The sequence below is a fragment of the Leucopleurus acutus genome (assembly GCF_964270905.1).
Source record: "Leucopleurus acutus genome assembly, chromosome: 2".
Taxonomy (NCBI): Eukaryota; Metazoa; Chordata; class Mammalia; order Artiodactyla; family Delphinidae; genus Leucopleurus; species Leucopleurus acutus.
Window position 1 is genome coordinate 75,122,837 of NC_139143.1, and position 15,125 is coordinate 75,137,961.

Consider the following 15,125-nt stretch of genomic DNA (forward strand, 5'->3'; position numbering starts at 1 on the left):
GAGGGAACAACCAGTTCATGTGGGAGCATAGAAGGGAGTTCTGAGGTGTTTGAGAATTTTGAAAATACTATTGTTTGTACATTACAGATTTTTTGGAGTATTCAGATAAAATAGCAGTAGGTAAGTAGAAAGCAAAGCAAATGGAAAAAATGAGGAAATTATTAACCCTAGGTTAAACAAAACTTACGTATAAAAGAAAGCATAATCACAGCATACTACTTGGAGCAATTATGGGACACATTTATATAAACATAAGACTATAAATATTGTGATATAATTATATTAGGAGAATATTAAGAGAATGAAGGGGAGATAATTAAGAGAAGGTGTTAGAAAGCTAGCTCCTCATCTACAATAACAGAAAGTTAATGGATAACATCTAAAATTGATAAATTAATAAATCATAGTATATACATATACAAATACATGTGTAAATTGTCCCTGACTTGCGGTTTGACTTACGGTTTTTCAAATTTAAGATGGTGCAAAAGCAATATGCATTCAGTAGAATGCATACTTCGAATTTTGAATTTTGATTATTTTTTTTTTTCCAGCTAGCAACATGTGGTACAATACTCTCTTGTGATGCAGGGCAGCAGCAGTGAGCCACACCTCCCAGTCAGCCAGTATCATCAGGGTAAACAATGGCTATAAGTACAACCATTCTGTTTTTCACTTTCAGTACAGTATTCAACAAATTACATGAGATATTCAACACTTTATTATAAAATAGGCTTTGTGTTAAGTGATTTTGCCCAACTGCAGGCTAATGTAAGTGTTCTGAGCACATTAAAAGTAGGTGAGGCTAAGCTATAATGTTTGGTAGCTTAGGTGTATTAAATGCACTTCAACTTACAATATTTTCAACTGAGATGGATTTATTGGGACGTAACTGCATCGTAAGTTGAGGAAAATCTGTATATGGAAATATGGAAGTAAATACCAGAAGAAAAAGCTACAAGAATTTAAAGTGGTTACTTCTACAGAACAGGACTGGGAGGGAGGTTCAGTAGAAGTGGGGCAGAGGATGAGTATTGTTTTAATAATCCTTTTACTATCACTTAATTTTCTAAACACATCAAGGGAAGTAACAAGTGAAATCCGTGAAGCATCATTTTAGTATTAATAAATTTATCGGATCCTTTTCGCAAAAGGGCTTTTGTTGGAGCGAAATCTGGAGAGAGCATATGAAAGTAAGAAAATTTCACAAATTTCTTTAACCCATACTGTTGGTACTGTTTCTGGGACGCGGTCCGGGCCCCGTCCTACTCTGCCCTTCCTTTTCTTACTCTACAGTCATTACCATTTTATCCACATCCAGACCTTTAATTACTCTCAATAAATTGATGACCCCCAAATCCTAACTCCAGCTCAGACCTAGAATCTAGTCTGAACTTTGTCACTTATGAGACATGTGACCTGGGGGGAGTCACTTCTCTTTGGCTCTGGGTTGCCTTGTCTGTAAAGTGAAGTACTCGGATGAGTGATCTCTTATGCCTTCCGCAGATAAGAGTGGTAACGAAGGAGACACGTTTGTGTGGGTCTGGTTGTGGTAGGACTCCTCCTGAAATGTTAATCTGGAGCAGGAAGTGGACTCACGGAGCACTTTTGCTGGCATTCTGAGATACACATACATATTCCAACATTCTGGAACCTCAAGTTCCCACTTTTCTCCTAATGGCTGAGCATTTGAAACTGCTGCCCTCTACTGCACAGAAATAATCCCACCAGGAAGGCTAGGAGGCCTCCAAGAACCAAAGCCAGCCAGGACAAGGCCCTCTGGGAGGCAAGTGAGTCACAGGAACTAACCTATAATGCAGTCAGAAAACAAGTGAAAAATCAAGCTATAAAAATCTGCTTAAGCAAATACATTCTGCTCCAGTACTTCAGATATGACCTCATCATTACCCTCAAGTTTTGCTTACTCCAGCCCCCTGATAGCCGGGCAAATTAAGGTAGGGCAAGCAAGGGGGCCAAGGGCTGCTGCCACATTCCAGAGGACTCCAGAAAACTCCAGAAACAAGTCCCTGGGAGTGTCACTATTGGAAGGCCACTGAAAGATGGATACAAGGATAGGGTGAGGCAAAAAAGCACTTTCCTAATAGCTGTTAGTTGAAAGAGTACTATGGGCCCTTAATTTGATCACCATTAGGGTATTCTCGTCTCTGAGAATAGGCCAATAAGCAAAGTAGTTAGTCTTACAACTTTGTTCTCTGCGGGGATAAGTTTTCAACTTCCACCTGCAACCCAAAGTACAACTGTAGCTTTGTGTTTGTGTTTCTTCTCACTCCCCAGAAGCAAGTTATCAAGATTCCCATTCCATTTCCCAACAGCTCAGTAAATGGGATTGAATAGAATTTAGTGTCCTCTGGCCTTTTTCTCTGCTGAGACAACCCAACCAGTGCCAAATTCAGCCTGCCAAATGCACTGCCCCTTAGTATGGCTTTTATGAGCAGTGGACAGATGTGGGCTGAGAATACAAGAAAGGGAGGGGGGAAAAAGTATGAGAAAAACTTTTCCATTGAAACAACTACACTTATCTAAATATAGCCCAAGTTTACTCTCGAATGTTGGTTAGTTACTCCCAGAACTGCTCTTTGCTATTCCCCACAACTACACACACACACACACACACACACACACACACACGCTTTCCTATAAAGAGGAAATGTAGCGTAGGCTCAAGAACAGTAATTGGCTTGGGACTGGTGTTGCATAACCTTGTCGTGATTCCCCTTATTTCACACTGACTTGAGCACGGCCCTGGCGACAGCCATCTGGTTCTGATCATCATCTGGTATCTCTCTTGTTGTGCTTAAAATCCTTCCTCCTTTGAGACTGTAGGCCAAACCAATCTCTTACCAAGTTGCCTTTCAATTGAACTGCTAATTGTGAAGTTCACTGAGAGCAACTGCTCTCCCTTCACTATTAGTTTTTTCCATTCCTCCTCAACCTTGACAACTTAGGAGTTGCAACACACAACTATTACATTACTTTTCTCTTTCAAAAGCTATAGTTGGTGCACATAGCATTTTTTAGAATGTTGTTGGGATTAGGAGAAGGCACGGCAGGAAGCAGATAGCATAGTAATGAAAAGCAGGGGTTTTAGAGTCAGATAGAGGTGGATTTTCATTCCTACTGTTCCATCTACTAAGTTCCGGAATTTCAGATGTTATTTAAACTTTCTCTTTGATCAATGAATTATTTTTAAATGTATTTTAAAACTCAAAACGCATAGGGAGTAAGATATCTATTTTTTCTTCTTAATTGAGGTACAACTTCGAAGAGTAAACCAACTTATCAGTTCTAATAACTTTTATGTAGATCCCATAGGATTTTCTTGGTAGATGGTCATATCATGTGCAAATAAAGACAGGTTTACTTCTTCCTTTCCAAGCTGGATGCCTTCTATATCTTTTGCTTGCCTTATCACACTGGCTAAAACTTCCATATAACATTGAAGTGGTGAGGATGAACATACTGCCTTGTTCCTGATTTGGGAGAGAAAGCATATAATCTTTCACCATTGTGATATTAAACCGTAGATTCTACATACATGACATTTGTTTATCTCATTCATCCCTTCTATCCCTAGTGCAGTAAGACTTTTTATCAGCAAAGGATGTTGAATTATGTCAAATGCATTTTCTTAATCTATAATTTGTCTTTTTTAGGCTGTTAGTATGGTGAATCACATTGATTAATTTTCAAATGTTAAACCAATCACGCATTCCCAGGATAAATCCCACTTTGTTATAATACATTATCCATTTTATATATCATTGGATTCAATTTGCTAAAATGTTAAGAATTTTACACCTATGTTCATGGCAGCCAGCCTCTAAGATGACTCCTAATGATCTCTGCCACCTTTAAGCAGTCCCTTCCAGTATTGCACAATAAATGACCAATACAAAATTCAATAAGTGTTGCTGTGTGACTCCTGAGATTAGCTTATAGAAGCTGTGGCTTCCATCTTGCTTGCTCTCTCTCTTGCTTGGATCACTCATGCTGAGGAAAGCCAGTTTCCATGTTATAAGCAGCAATCTGGAGAGGCTCCATAGCAAAGGAACTGGGGACTCTTGCCAATGGCCACATGAGTGAGTTTAGCAGCAGATTCTCCAGCCCTAGTCAAGCCATCAGATGATTTCCACCTTGGATGACAGATTGATTGCAACCTGATGAGAGCACCTGAGCCAGAACCATGCAGCTAAGCCTGGATTCTGAATCTTCAGAAACTATAAGAAAATATATATGGTTTTGTTATGCAGCAATAAAAAAATAATACAGACATCATTAAATTATGTGGACACAGTTTGATCCTTTCGGCCTTGCTTTTAAGCTTTGTTAGGCTGCACAAGAACTGCACTTAGTCTAAACAAGAACTTTCTTAGTACTCTACCCAATAATGTGAATTACGAGGTTTTCCACTCAAAGCACTGTCCTTTCAGATGGTTCTTTCCTCAGCCTCAAGTAGTTTGTCTACACACATGTGATCATACTCCACTGAATACTCAAAGAAGTGCCTTTGCAGATCTTGTTCTCTTTGTGCAGCTCTCTCTTCTCTAGTATGCTGTGCTATGAACTCTAGCTACTTTGGCTTTCCCAAACTCCTAGCTCTATTTCCTCAACTCAGGGAGACAGCCATATTTTTCCTAGTTCCTCCTTCCTGGGCTATTGCCTGCAAATCCTCTCCAGGCAGCCATCTGGGACAATCACAGGGCTTACTTCATTTATGTCCTGTCTCCCAGGGATTACTGACCTTCACTGCCTGATGGCCAATGTCTTCAGTGCCATTGTTTCATTTATTTAATCTGTTTTTTTAGTTGTTTCAGGTAGGAGGGCAAACCCAGTTAGTCTCTCTTAAGCTCCACAGAAACAGACCAATAGGATGTGTGTATATATTGAGAGATTTGTTTTAAGTAATTAGCTCATGCAATTGTAGAGACTGGTAAATCCAAAATCTGTAGGGTAGGCCAGAAAGCTAGAGACCAAGGGAAGAGCCAATGTTGCAGTTCAAGTTCAAAGGCCATCTGCTGGCAGAATTCCTTCTTGCCCAGGACAGGTCAGTCCTTGTTCTATTAGGGACTTCAACTGTGATTGGAGTTGAAGGGATTGCCGACGTAAGAAGGGCAATCTGCTTTACTTAAAGTCTAACAATTTAAAGGTTAATCTTACCCAAAAACACTATCACAGAAACATCCAGAATAATGTTTGACCAAATATCTGTACATCGTGGCCCAACCAAGTTGCCACATAAAATTAACCATCACAGTAATATAAAGAAAATAAATAATTACACTGATTGCTAGGAACCAAGATTTTCAGCTTAAGAAGGGACACAAATATAAAGTCCAAAAAGTACCTGATTTTTAAAAATTGGAATTATCAGTATAACACATCATATTTTTCTTTTCACAACAAACAAAATGTATTTTCTAGCTCAGTCTCCTAAAAGAGTCTAGAACCTCTAGCAAAAATACTACTAGTGCCTAGATATTTACAGTATCTAAATACCATTTCTTATTCAAAGGAACCAAGGCTTTTTGGAGAAATGGCTTCCTTTGACAAGTTGGACTCCTTTCCCACTGCTGGGCACCACTGGGTACCTCTATCTTTAAAGGGCTGCAATCGCATTTGAAGGTGACCTCAGTGAGGTTTGGAGGAATTATCCAGATTTAACTTGTATTGGAAGTATGCAGAACCATCTACAAAGTATTTTTTATCAAAAAAAAAAAAGCCTGAATCTGATCAAACTTCAGATTCAACTACAATTTTCAGGAAATATGGAAGATAGAGGAAAATGCTAAAGAACACCATGAACATGAAATCCAAAATCTGCAAAATGACACTGGAAAAACAACTAATTTTTTCCAACTAATAAATACTTTTTAAAAAAGAGGGAGGAGGACCTGGATAGGTTAAAAACAGACAAATAGTCAAAGGCAATAAATGAACTCAAGCAGAGCCTGATTCAAATAAATCAATATTAAAAAGATAAATATGTGATACTTGGGGAAATGTGAACACTGGTTGGATATTAGATGATGTTTTGGTCCATTCAGGCTTACTATAACAAAAATACCATAGACTGGGTGACTTGTAGACAACAGAAATTTAATTTTCACATATCTGGAAGCTGGGAAGTCTAAGACCAAGATGCTGGCAGATTTACTGTCTGGTGAGTTTCCACTTACTGGTTCATAGATAAATGGCTATCTTTGTTCACTGTGTCCTCACAGGGAAGAAGGGGCAAGGGAACTCTCTGGGGTATCTTGTATAAGGGCACTAATCCTATTCATGAGAACTCCACCTTCATGACCTAATCACTTCCCAAAGGCCTCACCTCCTAACATTATCACACTGAGGGTTAGTTTTCAATATATAAATTCTGGGAGGACACAAACATCCAGTCTATAGCAGATGATATAAAAGAATTATATTAAGGTTTTTATGTAGAATTAAATTTAAAGTAACTCACTGGGGTTTGGGAAGTGGGAATTAAATGAAACAGGATTAGCCAATGTTAATTGTTAGGAAGTAAGTAACAAAGGGTCATTATTCTGTTCTCTACTATTGTGTATGTTTGAAATTTTCTGATTAAAAAATTAACAAAAAGAGTGGGTCTCTGGATTCAGACTCTGGGTTCACTTTCCAGCTTTGCTTCTTACTGGATAGATATAAAATCTTAAACAATTTACTTAACCTCTAAGCCTCAGTTTCCTTATGGACCAAACAGTAAGAGTTCTCACCTCATAGGAAAGTAATAAGGATTAGATGAGACAATGTACATAACATGCTTACTACATGCCTGGCTCACGGTTAAGCACCATAATGAAATGCTGGGCATAGTTATCATTACTTAATTACTCACTTTGTATGTTCATGAGATTTAATCTCCCTTCTGTCAAATTTCAGATCTTTTAGAAATACATAAATTAGGAGAAATTTTAAACTTTAAAACGAAATCTGTCAAGTCTCATTTCAATCTTATTCGTATCACCTATGTTATTTATTTTACCATATAAAATATATATATTATGAGTTCTACACATCATTTTGTTTAAAAAAAACAAAAAAACAACTTTGCCTGCCAGAAGAAAATCTGTGAAGTAACACTTCCTGAGAAGTAGAGTCACTGAGATAGAAATAAGAAAACTGATGTGGAAACAATGAGTCATGAAGCTATGACGATAGACTTTTCGTTCTTACATTGTCCTTTGTTCAGAACTTTGAAAACGCTATGTCTATATAAACATATTTGGTGTCAACACTGACTCACTGAGCTTTTGGCAAGCCTATTAGGCCTCTCATCTTTAAGAGGCCATAATAAAATATTGAATTCATGTATTACACTACAGGACTCATGTTAAGCCTCTCGCAGAAAAGCTTTAACTCCAAGTGGATTACCTTGAATTCTTATAGCATATTTGCTTCATACACCAGTCTGAATTACATCATCAAATTTCACAAAAACGTTCCAAGTAATGCCCAAGCTCAGAGAGAACAGCATATGAAGACCATGTTGTTCTCCACTACAGTAGTGCACTGTCAATATTCCATTATCTGAAGGTACGTTTATATCCCCCCAACTTTACCACAGCCCATTTTACCTCCAAGTTCTCTCACAGCTGTACCTAACTAGTTAATGTGAATACCCATGGTTTATCCTTTGAGCCTTCATAAAAGGAAAAACATCATAGTTACTAAGAATGAATTATCCAAAAATTTATGAGAAAAACACCCCACCCATAATGCCATCACCTTAACGCATCGTTTTACTTTTCACTTCTCATTCAGCTTGAAATATAATATTTTTAAACAAAACTATTCATTAACTTTCTCTTGTCCCCCATCATCCCTTGTTTTAGGAAATGCTAAGCCAAAGATGGATAAAATTTAAAAAGAGCACTATTTAGGGTGGTTCCTTTCTAGCAGTCTGAGATATCTGCGAAATCAAATCGTCTCCAGAATGTTTGTTTCCCGGCCCCATCCATCCATCCTGTTTGTGCTGTTCTTGTCAAGTGAAATCTTCTTCACTCTTTGCCCCACCCCTTGTCTATTTTTCCAAAGCCAGAACACATTCAAACTTTTCCCCTCTCACCCTTGGTTGTTGATTTCTAAATTAAGTCAACATCTCCAAGTCAGTGATTCTCACTTCTGGCTGCCCTTTACAATCATTGAATGTTTTTTACAAATTAGCTACCCAGGCCTTCCACCAGACTGAGAATCATAATCTCTAGGACTGGAGTATGTTTTTCTTAAAGCTCTCCAAGTGATTCAGAGAACCTACAGGGCTTGGAAACCACTGTTCTAGAGATTACAATTGTACTGGTCAGGCCTTGCAAATTCCATCTTCCATTCTTCTACCAGTATTTGTACTGGTATTTTTTTTTTAACATCCTTATTGGACTATAATTGCTTTAAAATGGAGTGTTAACTTCTGCTGTATAACAAAGTGAATCAGCTATATGCATACATATATCCCCATATCCCCTCCCTCTTGAGCCTCCCTCCCACCCTCCCTATTCCACCCCTCTAGGTGGTCACAAAGCACCGAGCTGATCTCCCTGTGGGATACAGCTGCTTCCCACTAGCTATCTATTTTACATTTGGTAATGTATATATGTAAATGCTACTCTCTCACTTCGTTCCACCTTACCTTTCCCCTTCTTCGTGTCCTCAAGTCCATTCTCTACGTAAGCATCTTTATTCCTGTCCTGCCCCGTTCGTCAGAACCGTCTTTTTTTTTAGATTCCATATATATGTGTTAGCATATGGTATTTGTTTTTCTCTTTCTGACTTACTTCACTCTGTATGACAGACTCTAGGTCCATCCACCTCACTACAAATAACTCAATTTTGTTTCTTTTTATGGCTGAGTAACATTCCATTGTATATATGTGCCACACCTTCTCTATCCATTCATCTGTCGATGGACACTTAGGTTGCTTCCATGTCCTGGCTATTGTAAATAGTGCTGCAGTGAACATTTTGGTACATGACTCCTTTTGAATTATGGTTTTCCCAGGGTATATGCCCAGGAGTGGGATTGCTGGGTCATATGGTAGTTCTATTTCTAGTTTTTTAAGGAACCTCCATACTGTTCTCCATAGTGGCTATATCAATTTACATTCCCATCAATAGCATAAGAAGGTTCCCTTCTCTCCACACCCTCTCCAGCATTTATTGTTTGTAGATTTTTTGATGATGGCCATTCTGACCTGTGTGAGATGATACCTCATTGTAGTTTTGATTTGCATTTCTCTAATGTTTAGTGATGTTGAGCATCCTTTCATGTGTTTGCTGGCAATCTGTGTATCTTCTTTGGAGAAATGTCTATTTAGGTCTTCTGCCCATTTTTGGATTGGGTTGTTTGTTTTTTTGATATTGAGCTGCATGCGCTGCTTGTATATTTTGGAGATTAATCCTTTGTCAGTTGCTTCGTTTGCAAATATTTTCTCCCATTCTGAGGGTTGTCTTTTCGTCTTGTTTATAGTTTCCTTTGCTGTGCAAAAGCTTTTAAGTTTCATTAGGTCACATTTTTTAGTTTTTATTTCCATTTCTTTAGGAGGTGGGTCAAAAAGGATCTTGCTGTGATTTATGCCATATAGTGTTCTATGTTTTCCTCTAAGAGTTTGATAGTGTCTGGCCTTACATTTAGGTCTTTAATCCATTTGGAGTTTATTTTTGTGTAAGGAAGTGTTCTTTCATTCTTTTACATGTAGCTGTCCAGTTTTCCCAGCACCACTTATTGAAGAGGCTGTCTTTTCTCCATTGTATTCTCTTGCCTCCTTTATCAAAGATAAGGTGACCACAGGTGTGTGGGTCTATCTCTGGGCTTTCTATACTGTTCCACTGATCTATATTTCTATTTTTGTGCCAGTACCATACTGTCTTGATTACTGTAGCTTTGTAGTATAGTCTGAAGTCCAGGAGGCTGATTCCTCCAGCTCTGTTTTTCTTTCTCAAGATTGCTTTGGCTATTCGGGGTCTTTTGTGTTTCCATACAAATTGTGAAATTTTTTGTTTAGTTCTGTGAAAAATGCAGTTGGTAGTTTGATAGGGACTGCACTGAATCTGTAGATTGCTTTGGGTATTATAGTCATTTTCACAGGCTCATTCTTCCAATCCAAGAACTTGGTATATCTCTCCATCTGTTTGTATCATCTTTAATTTCTTTCATCAGTGTCTTATAGTTTTCTGTATACAGGTCTTTTGTCTCCTTAGGTAGGTTTATTCCTAGGTATTTTATTCTTTTTGTTGCAGTGGTAAATGGGAGTGTTTCCTTAATTTCTTTTTCAGATTTTTCATCATTAGTGTATAGGAATGCCAGAGAGTTCCCTTGGTATTTTAAAGAATAAAGCTATTTAGTTTCTGGCTCAACTATTCTTGCTCCAGGAAACTCTGTTTCTCCCCTCATTTATGTTCTCTTTTTGGTACCATCTCAGAACGTTTGATTAGCCACCCTGAATTCTCTTATGGCAGTGGTTCTCAAATTTGAGTATGCAACAAATCACCTGGAGGGCTTGTTAGAACACAAATTTCTGGGCCCCACACACAAATGTGTAATGTAGCAATTCTGATAATTTGCATTTCTAACAAGTTTCCAGGTGATACTGATGTTCCTGATCAGGAGACCACACTTAGAAAATCACTGTCACAGATTTTATTAACCCATAACTTGGGCATAACCTGGCAACTTCACACAGGTAAGTGACTCCTTCTTCCCAGAATAATAATCTCCCTTTAAAAATCCATTTCTGAATCACAATATACATTTGCATTTTAAGGCAATTAAAGTCAATAAGTCAGAGTAAACATTGAGTGCTTACTAGGGGCAAAACAGGGTTCTGATTACTAAAAACCTCACTGACTTTTCATTATACATGTTAGAATTATTGACATACATTTTCTTGTTAGAACATAAACTTCTGACCCCAATTTGAGAAGGGAAATGAGGAGGTTCTTTGTTGAGTTCTGCCACACCAAACTCCAGGTCATAATGATGACCTTTAACTGTTACTGAACTTTTCATTCCTTACATTTTAGTACTAGATTATCTTCCCAATGTGTTAAGTGGGTTAATTTTATCTCTTTAAGCAGAATGCAAGCTTTGTAAGGAGACGACCCTATGTTACACTTTTTATCCGTTAGTAGTGCTGGACATGTGATAGGAACTCAACCTTTATTGGCTGACTCATTCATTCATCACTTCCCAACATGCTTTTCCTAAATCGGGGCTCCAAAGAGGATCATGAATTGCAAAAGCATCAGTCTCAGCCAGAGGAAGAACAGATTTCTAAGCCAACTGAATGACTTGTGTTTTAGTCACTCTCCTGGGTTATGCGTGATTTTTCCTTGCCTCTTTTTTACCTGGATAACTGAGATCTTACTGTACCATGATGAATCATCAAGAAGAAATGCTGGAGAGAGATAGAGTTAGAAATGAAATTACATACTACCAGTGACAGCCCGAACTTCTAGGAATAGAAGGACTAGAAATTGAAAATGGAATTCTTTTTGTTCACCATCCTATAGATAACACTAATAATTCCTTTTTAGACATCAAAACTGGATCAATTTTGAGAAGCAAGAGAGAAACTGAGGAAAAAGAAATATTCAAATATCACACTCTATTGGGCTTATACGTTCATTTGTGGCTATCGGCAAAGTTATTAACACATAGCAAGGGTGATTTTGACCAAACTCAGTGATTATTAACTCTAACATAAATTCTACCATGCTGTTGCCAAGTGATTCTAATTTTTATTTTGATAAACATTTTACCCAATTCTATATTTGCTGAATTAGAACAATAATTTGACAAGGACTCATGAAGGTACATAATGCTATCACCTTATAATTTCATGGCTCAGAGGCTCTCCAACTCTTTGCCCTTAATATACCCAGTGTTCCCCAGCCATTCTTCCCCTATAAAACCACTACCACAACCCCATACTGCCAGTGCTCCCCTTCCCTGGCACTATTAGTATGATCTTAAATATAGGGAGACAGGAAATAGCAGATGAAAGTTCAGAAAAAAGGAAATGAAGCCTACCATTCAGATGCTAAAGACTCGGCAGTTCTGTACTCACAATCCATTTTGGAGATTGTTCTGATGAAGAACTCAAACCTCACACCCTTTTGAGAAATGGAACAGATAACAATAGCAAAATTGGGCTGTTATTGAAATAAAACAGAAAATATGCTAGACACAAAATTTAAGCCTTAGCACACACATACAAAAATTTTAACTAGATATAAATATCATACAGTCTTCAAAAAAAAAAGTGATCCTTAAACTTTGTACTTATAAAGAACAAAAGACCCACCCATGACATTCTATCATGTGACAACTTATCAATGGAAAATAAAATTTACTAAATATCATACAGTCTTCAAAAAAAAAAAGTGATCCTTAAACTTTGTACTTATAAAGAACAAAAGACCCACCCATGACATTCTATCATGTGACAACTTATCAATGGAAAATAAAATTTACTAATGTCTCCTTTAGACATAATTTTTAGAATTTTTCATTTATCCAGATGTCAATTTTTATGCTTTTGGTCAGTACTTAAAGGCTATATAAAATGCATTTATAAAACTCAACATTTTTATGCAAACTACATGTTAGACATAGAGAATCCTTACTAACAACCAATGATCTATGGCCCATATTTAAAGAACCACCTTTGTCCTTTTTTTTTTAAATATGGCATCTTTTTAAAAAAAATATTTATTTGTTTGGCTGCACTGGGTCTTAGCTGCAGCATACGGATCTTTAGTTGTGGCATGTGGGCTCTTTTAGTTGCGGCATAAGTACACTTATTTGCAGCACGCGTGTGGGATCTAGTTTCCTGATCAGGGATTGAACCCAGGCCCGCTGCACTGGGAGCGTGGAGTCTTAGCCACCAGACCACCAGGGAAGTCCAAAAACCACCTTTGTCTTTTTAATCCTCTAGCTGAAAACAACAGAACAAAACTGGAATAGTAGTGATTAACTCACCTGGGGAAATGCAGGAATTATATTCTTTTGAAATCCCAAGTGCCACCAAATATTTGGGCAAAAGAGGATAGCCAATGATATACAAGGTTTTTCAACCTTTACAGTATGGGTCAGATAATTCTTGTTTATAGGTGGTTGTCCTGTGCATTGCAGGATGGGTAGCAATATTCCTGGTCTCTATTCATTAGATGCCAGTACTACTATCCCACCCTCTCAGTTATGATAACAAAAAATGTCTCTAGGGCTTCCCTGGTGGCGCAGTGGTTGAGAGTCCGCCTGCCGATGCAGGGGACGCGGGTTCGTGCCCCGGTCCGGGAAGATCCCACATGCCGCGGAGCGGCTGGGCCCGTGAGTCATGGCCACTGAGCCTGTGCGTCCGGAGCCTGTGCTCCACAACGGGAGAGGCCACAACAGTGAGAGGCCCGCATACCGCAAAAAAAAAAAAAAAAAAAAAAAAAAAATGTCTCTAGACATTGCCAAACGTCCCTTGGAGGAAGGCAAAACCATCTCTGGTTGAGGGCCACTATTATAAAGTGATAGGAGGATAAAGTTCAAAATTAGATATTCATAAAAAAAACTAGAAGATTGCAGTCACAGAGGTATCAATTTGATTTTTTGCATTATCTCAAAGTTTCTCCAAAGATTCACATTTTCCCAATGGAATAATTCCCTCAAGGTACAAATGACACTCCAGAGACAAGAAGAAAAGTTCATTTTATTGTCCAATCATTTTCTTAAAAAAATTTAATTTTTGATAAAATAAAACAAACTTTTAGTACCATAGAAACCTTTCAACATGTACAACAACATATTATTACTATGTACAACTTCAAAAACAAATGCTGCCAGCTCCAAGTAAAGTGATGTTGAACACCCTGACTACACATAAGCTGTAGGAAATTTCCTAGATGGCCAATGTTTTCCTTAGCTTGGAAAAAAAAGTATACAATTGAAAAATATAAATAAGACCTTCAATCAGTTGAGAATCATAAAAACACTTTCTGAAGTTCAGTCATCTGGATCTTGGGGAATATGTAGTAGTTACGAGAGTTCAACAATTAAAATGAAAGCCTGTGGATATTGAAAACTGAGTATTCCAGGAGAGGTCCTGTAGGTTCACAGTCGGTCTATCAAAAATAAAAGCTATTCTTATTGTGGTGGAACTTGGTATCTGGCTCATATACCATTCTTCACCAGCTCATGGACTCCATTCTCATCAATGATTAAAGGTGCGTGGAATTCTTTATCTGCCACATAACTTTCTAGTCCCTACAAGAAGGGTTGAAATGAAACACAGTTAGAAAATTGGTGGACACTAGTCATGTAATGCTGGACTTAATGGCTATATAATAATGATAAAGCATGAATGCCAAGTTGGGTTGAGATACAGAATTTACAAGTCAATAAAAAATCTGCTTAGTATACTTTTTAAACTGGGCTTAATGACCTATTTATGGAAGCATAAAACAAACAACGAAAAGAGGGAGAGTTATTCTGATTATAATAAAAGTTTTAAAGTTAATAAGATGATAATCATTCTTCCTTATAATCATCACTTAGTAGAGTTAACATTCTAAGCAAGGTGGCTGTTTCTGATGCTAGAAGTGAACAATCTGACAAGGATCTCCAGAAAAAAATATTACGTATTAGAATAAAGGGGTCCCTACATCCCCCAGTCTTAAAGGTGAAAGTACTAAGCATATGAACAAAACAGACCCACTGAAAGGAAAAATTACATCACACTAAAAAATGACATGATTTACCTAAAAAACAAGGCTTATTTTTTAAAAGCCCATTGCATTTCAATGTGTAGGTGAAATGAAGTAAACATTAAACATTCTGTTCATGGCAACTAATGGACAGATGCAAAGCCATAACAGGAACTCTCGAAGAGAAGGTTTCTCATTCTCAGGACGAGCTCCTCAGGGCAGGGCCACTGGAAAATGATGCATCTTCTCTAAGGACAACTCTACTTCAACATAAAACAATATCACAATCCTACTTCTAAAAGAATAGGGAAAAAAGCAAAAAGCAAACTTACTTCTCCAGCATAGGAGATAAGAGGAGAGATTTCACATTGTATTGGTACATCATTGGCATCCTTCAAGCTAAG

General features: G+C 37.7%; 1 protein-coding gene across 6 annotated transcripts in view; it reads right to left on the bottom strand.

The window, feature by feature from the left end:
* Window positions 1-13,714: 13,714 nt before the first annotated feature.
* Window positions 13,715-15,125, bottom strand: part of UAP1 (UDP-N-acetylglucosamine pyrophosphorylase 1) — a 37,155-nt gene continuing 35,744 nt past the window's right edge. For 5 of the 6 annotated variants that reach the window (XM_082834407.1, XM_082834406.1, XM_082834405.1 and 2 more), the window contains 2 exons: window positions 15,054-15,120; window positions 13,716-14,281 (listed from right to left, as the gene is read on the bottom strand). In XM_082834407.1, coding sequence (XP_082690533.1) covers window positions 14,189-14,281; window positions 15,054-15,120 — 160 coding nt within the window. In that variant the 3' untranslated portion in view covers window positions 13,716-14,188. Of the gene's footprint in view, window positions 14,282-15,053; window positions 15,121-15,125 lie in introns of all 6 variants that reach the window. The other variant, XM_082834408.1, reaches the window with a different exon arrangement.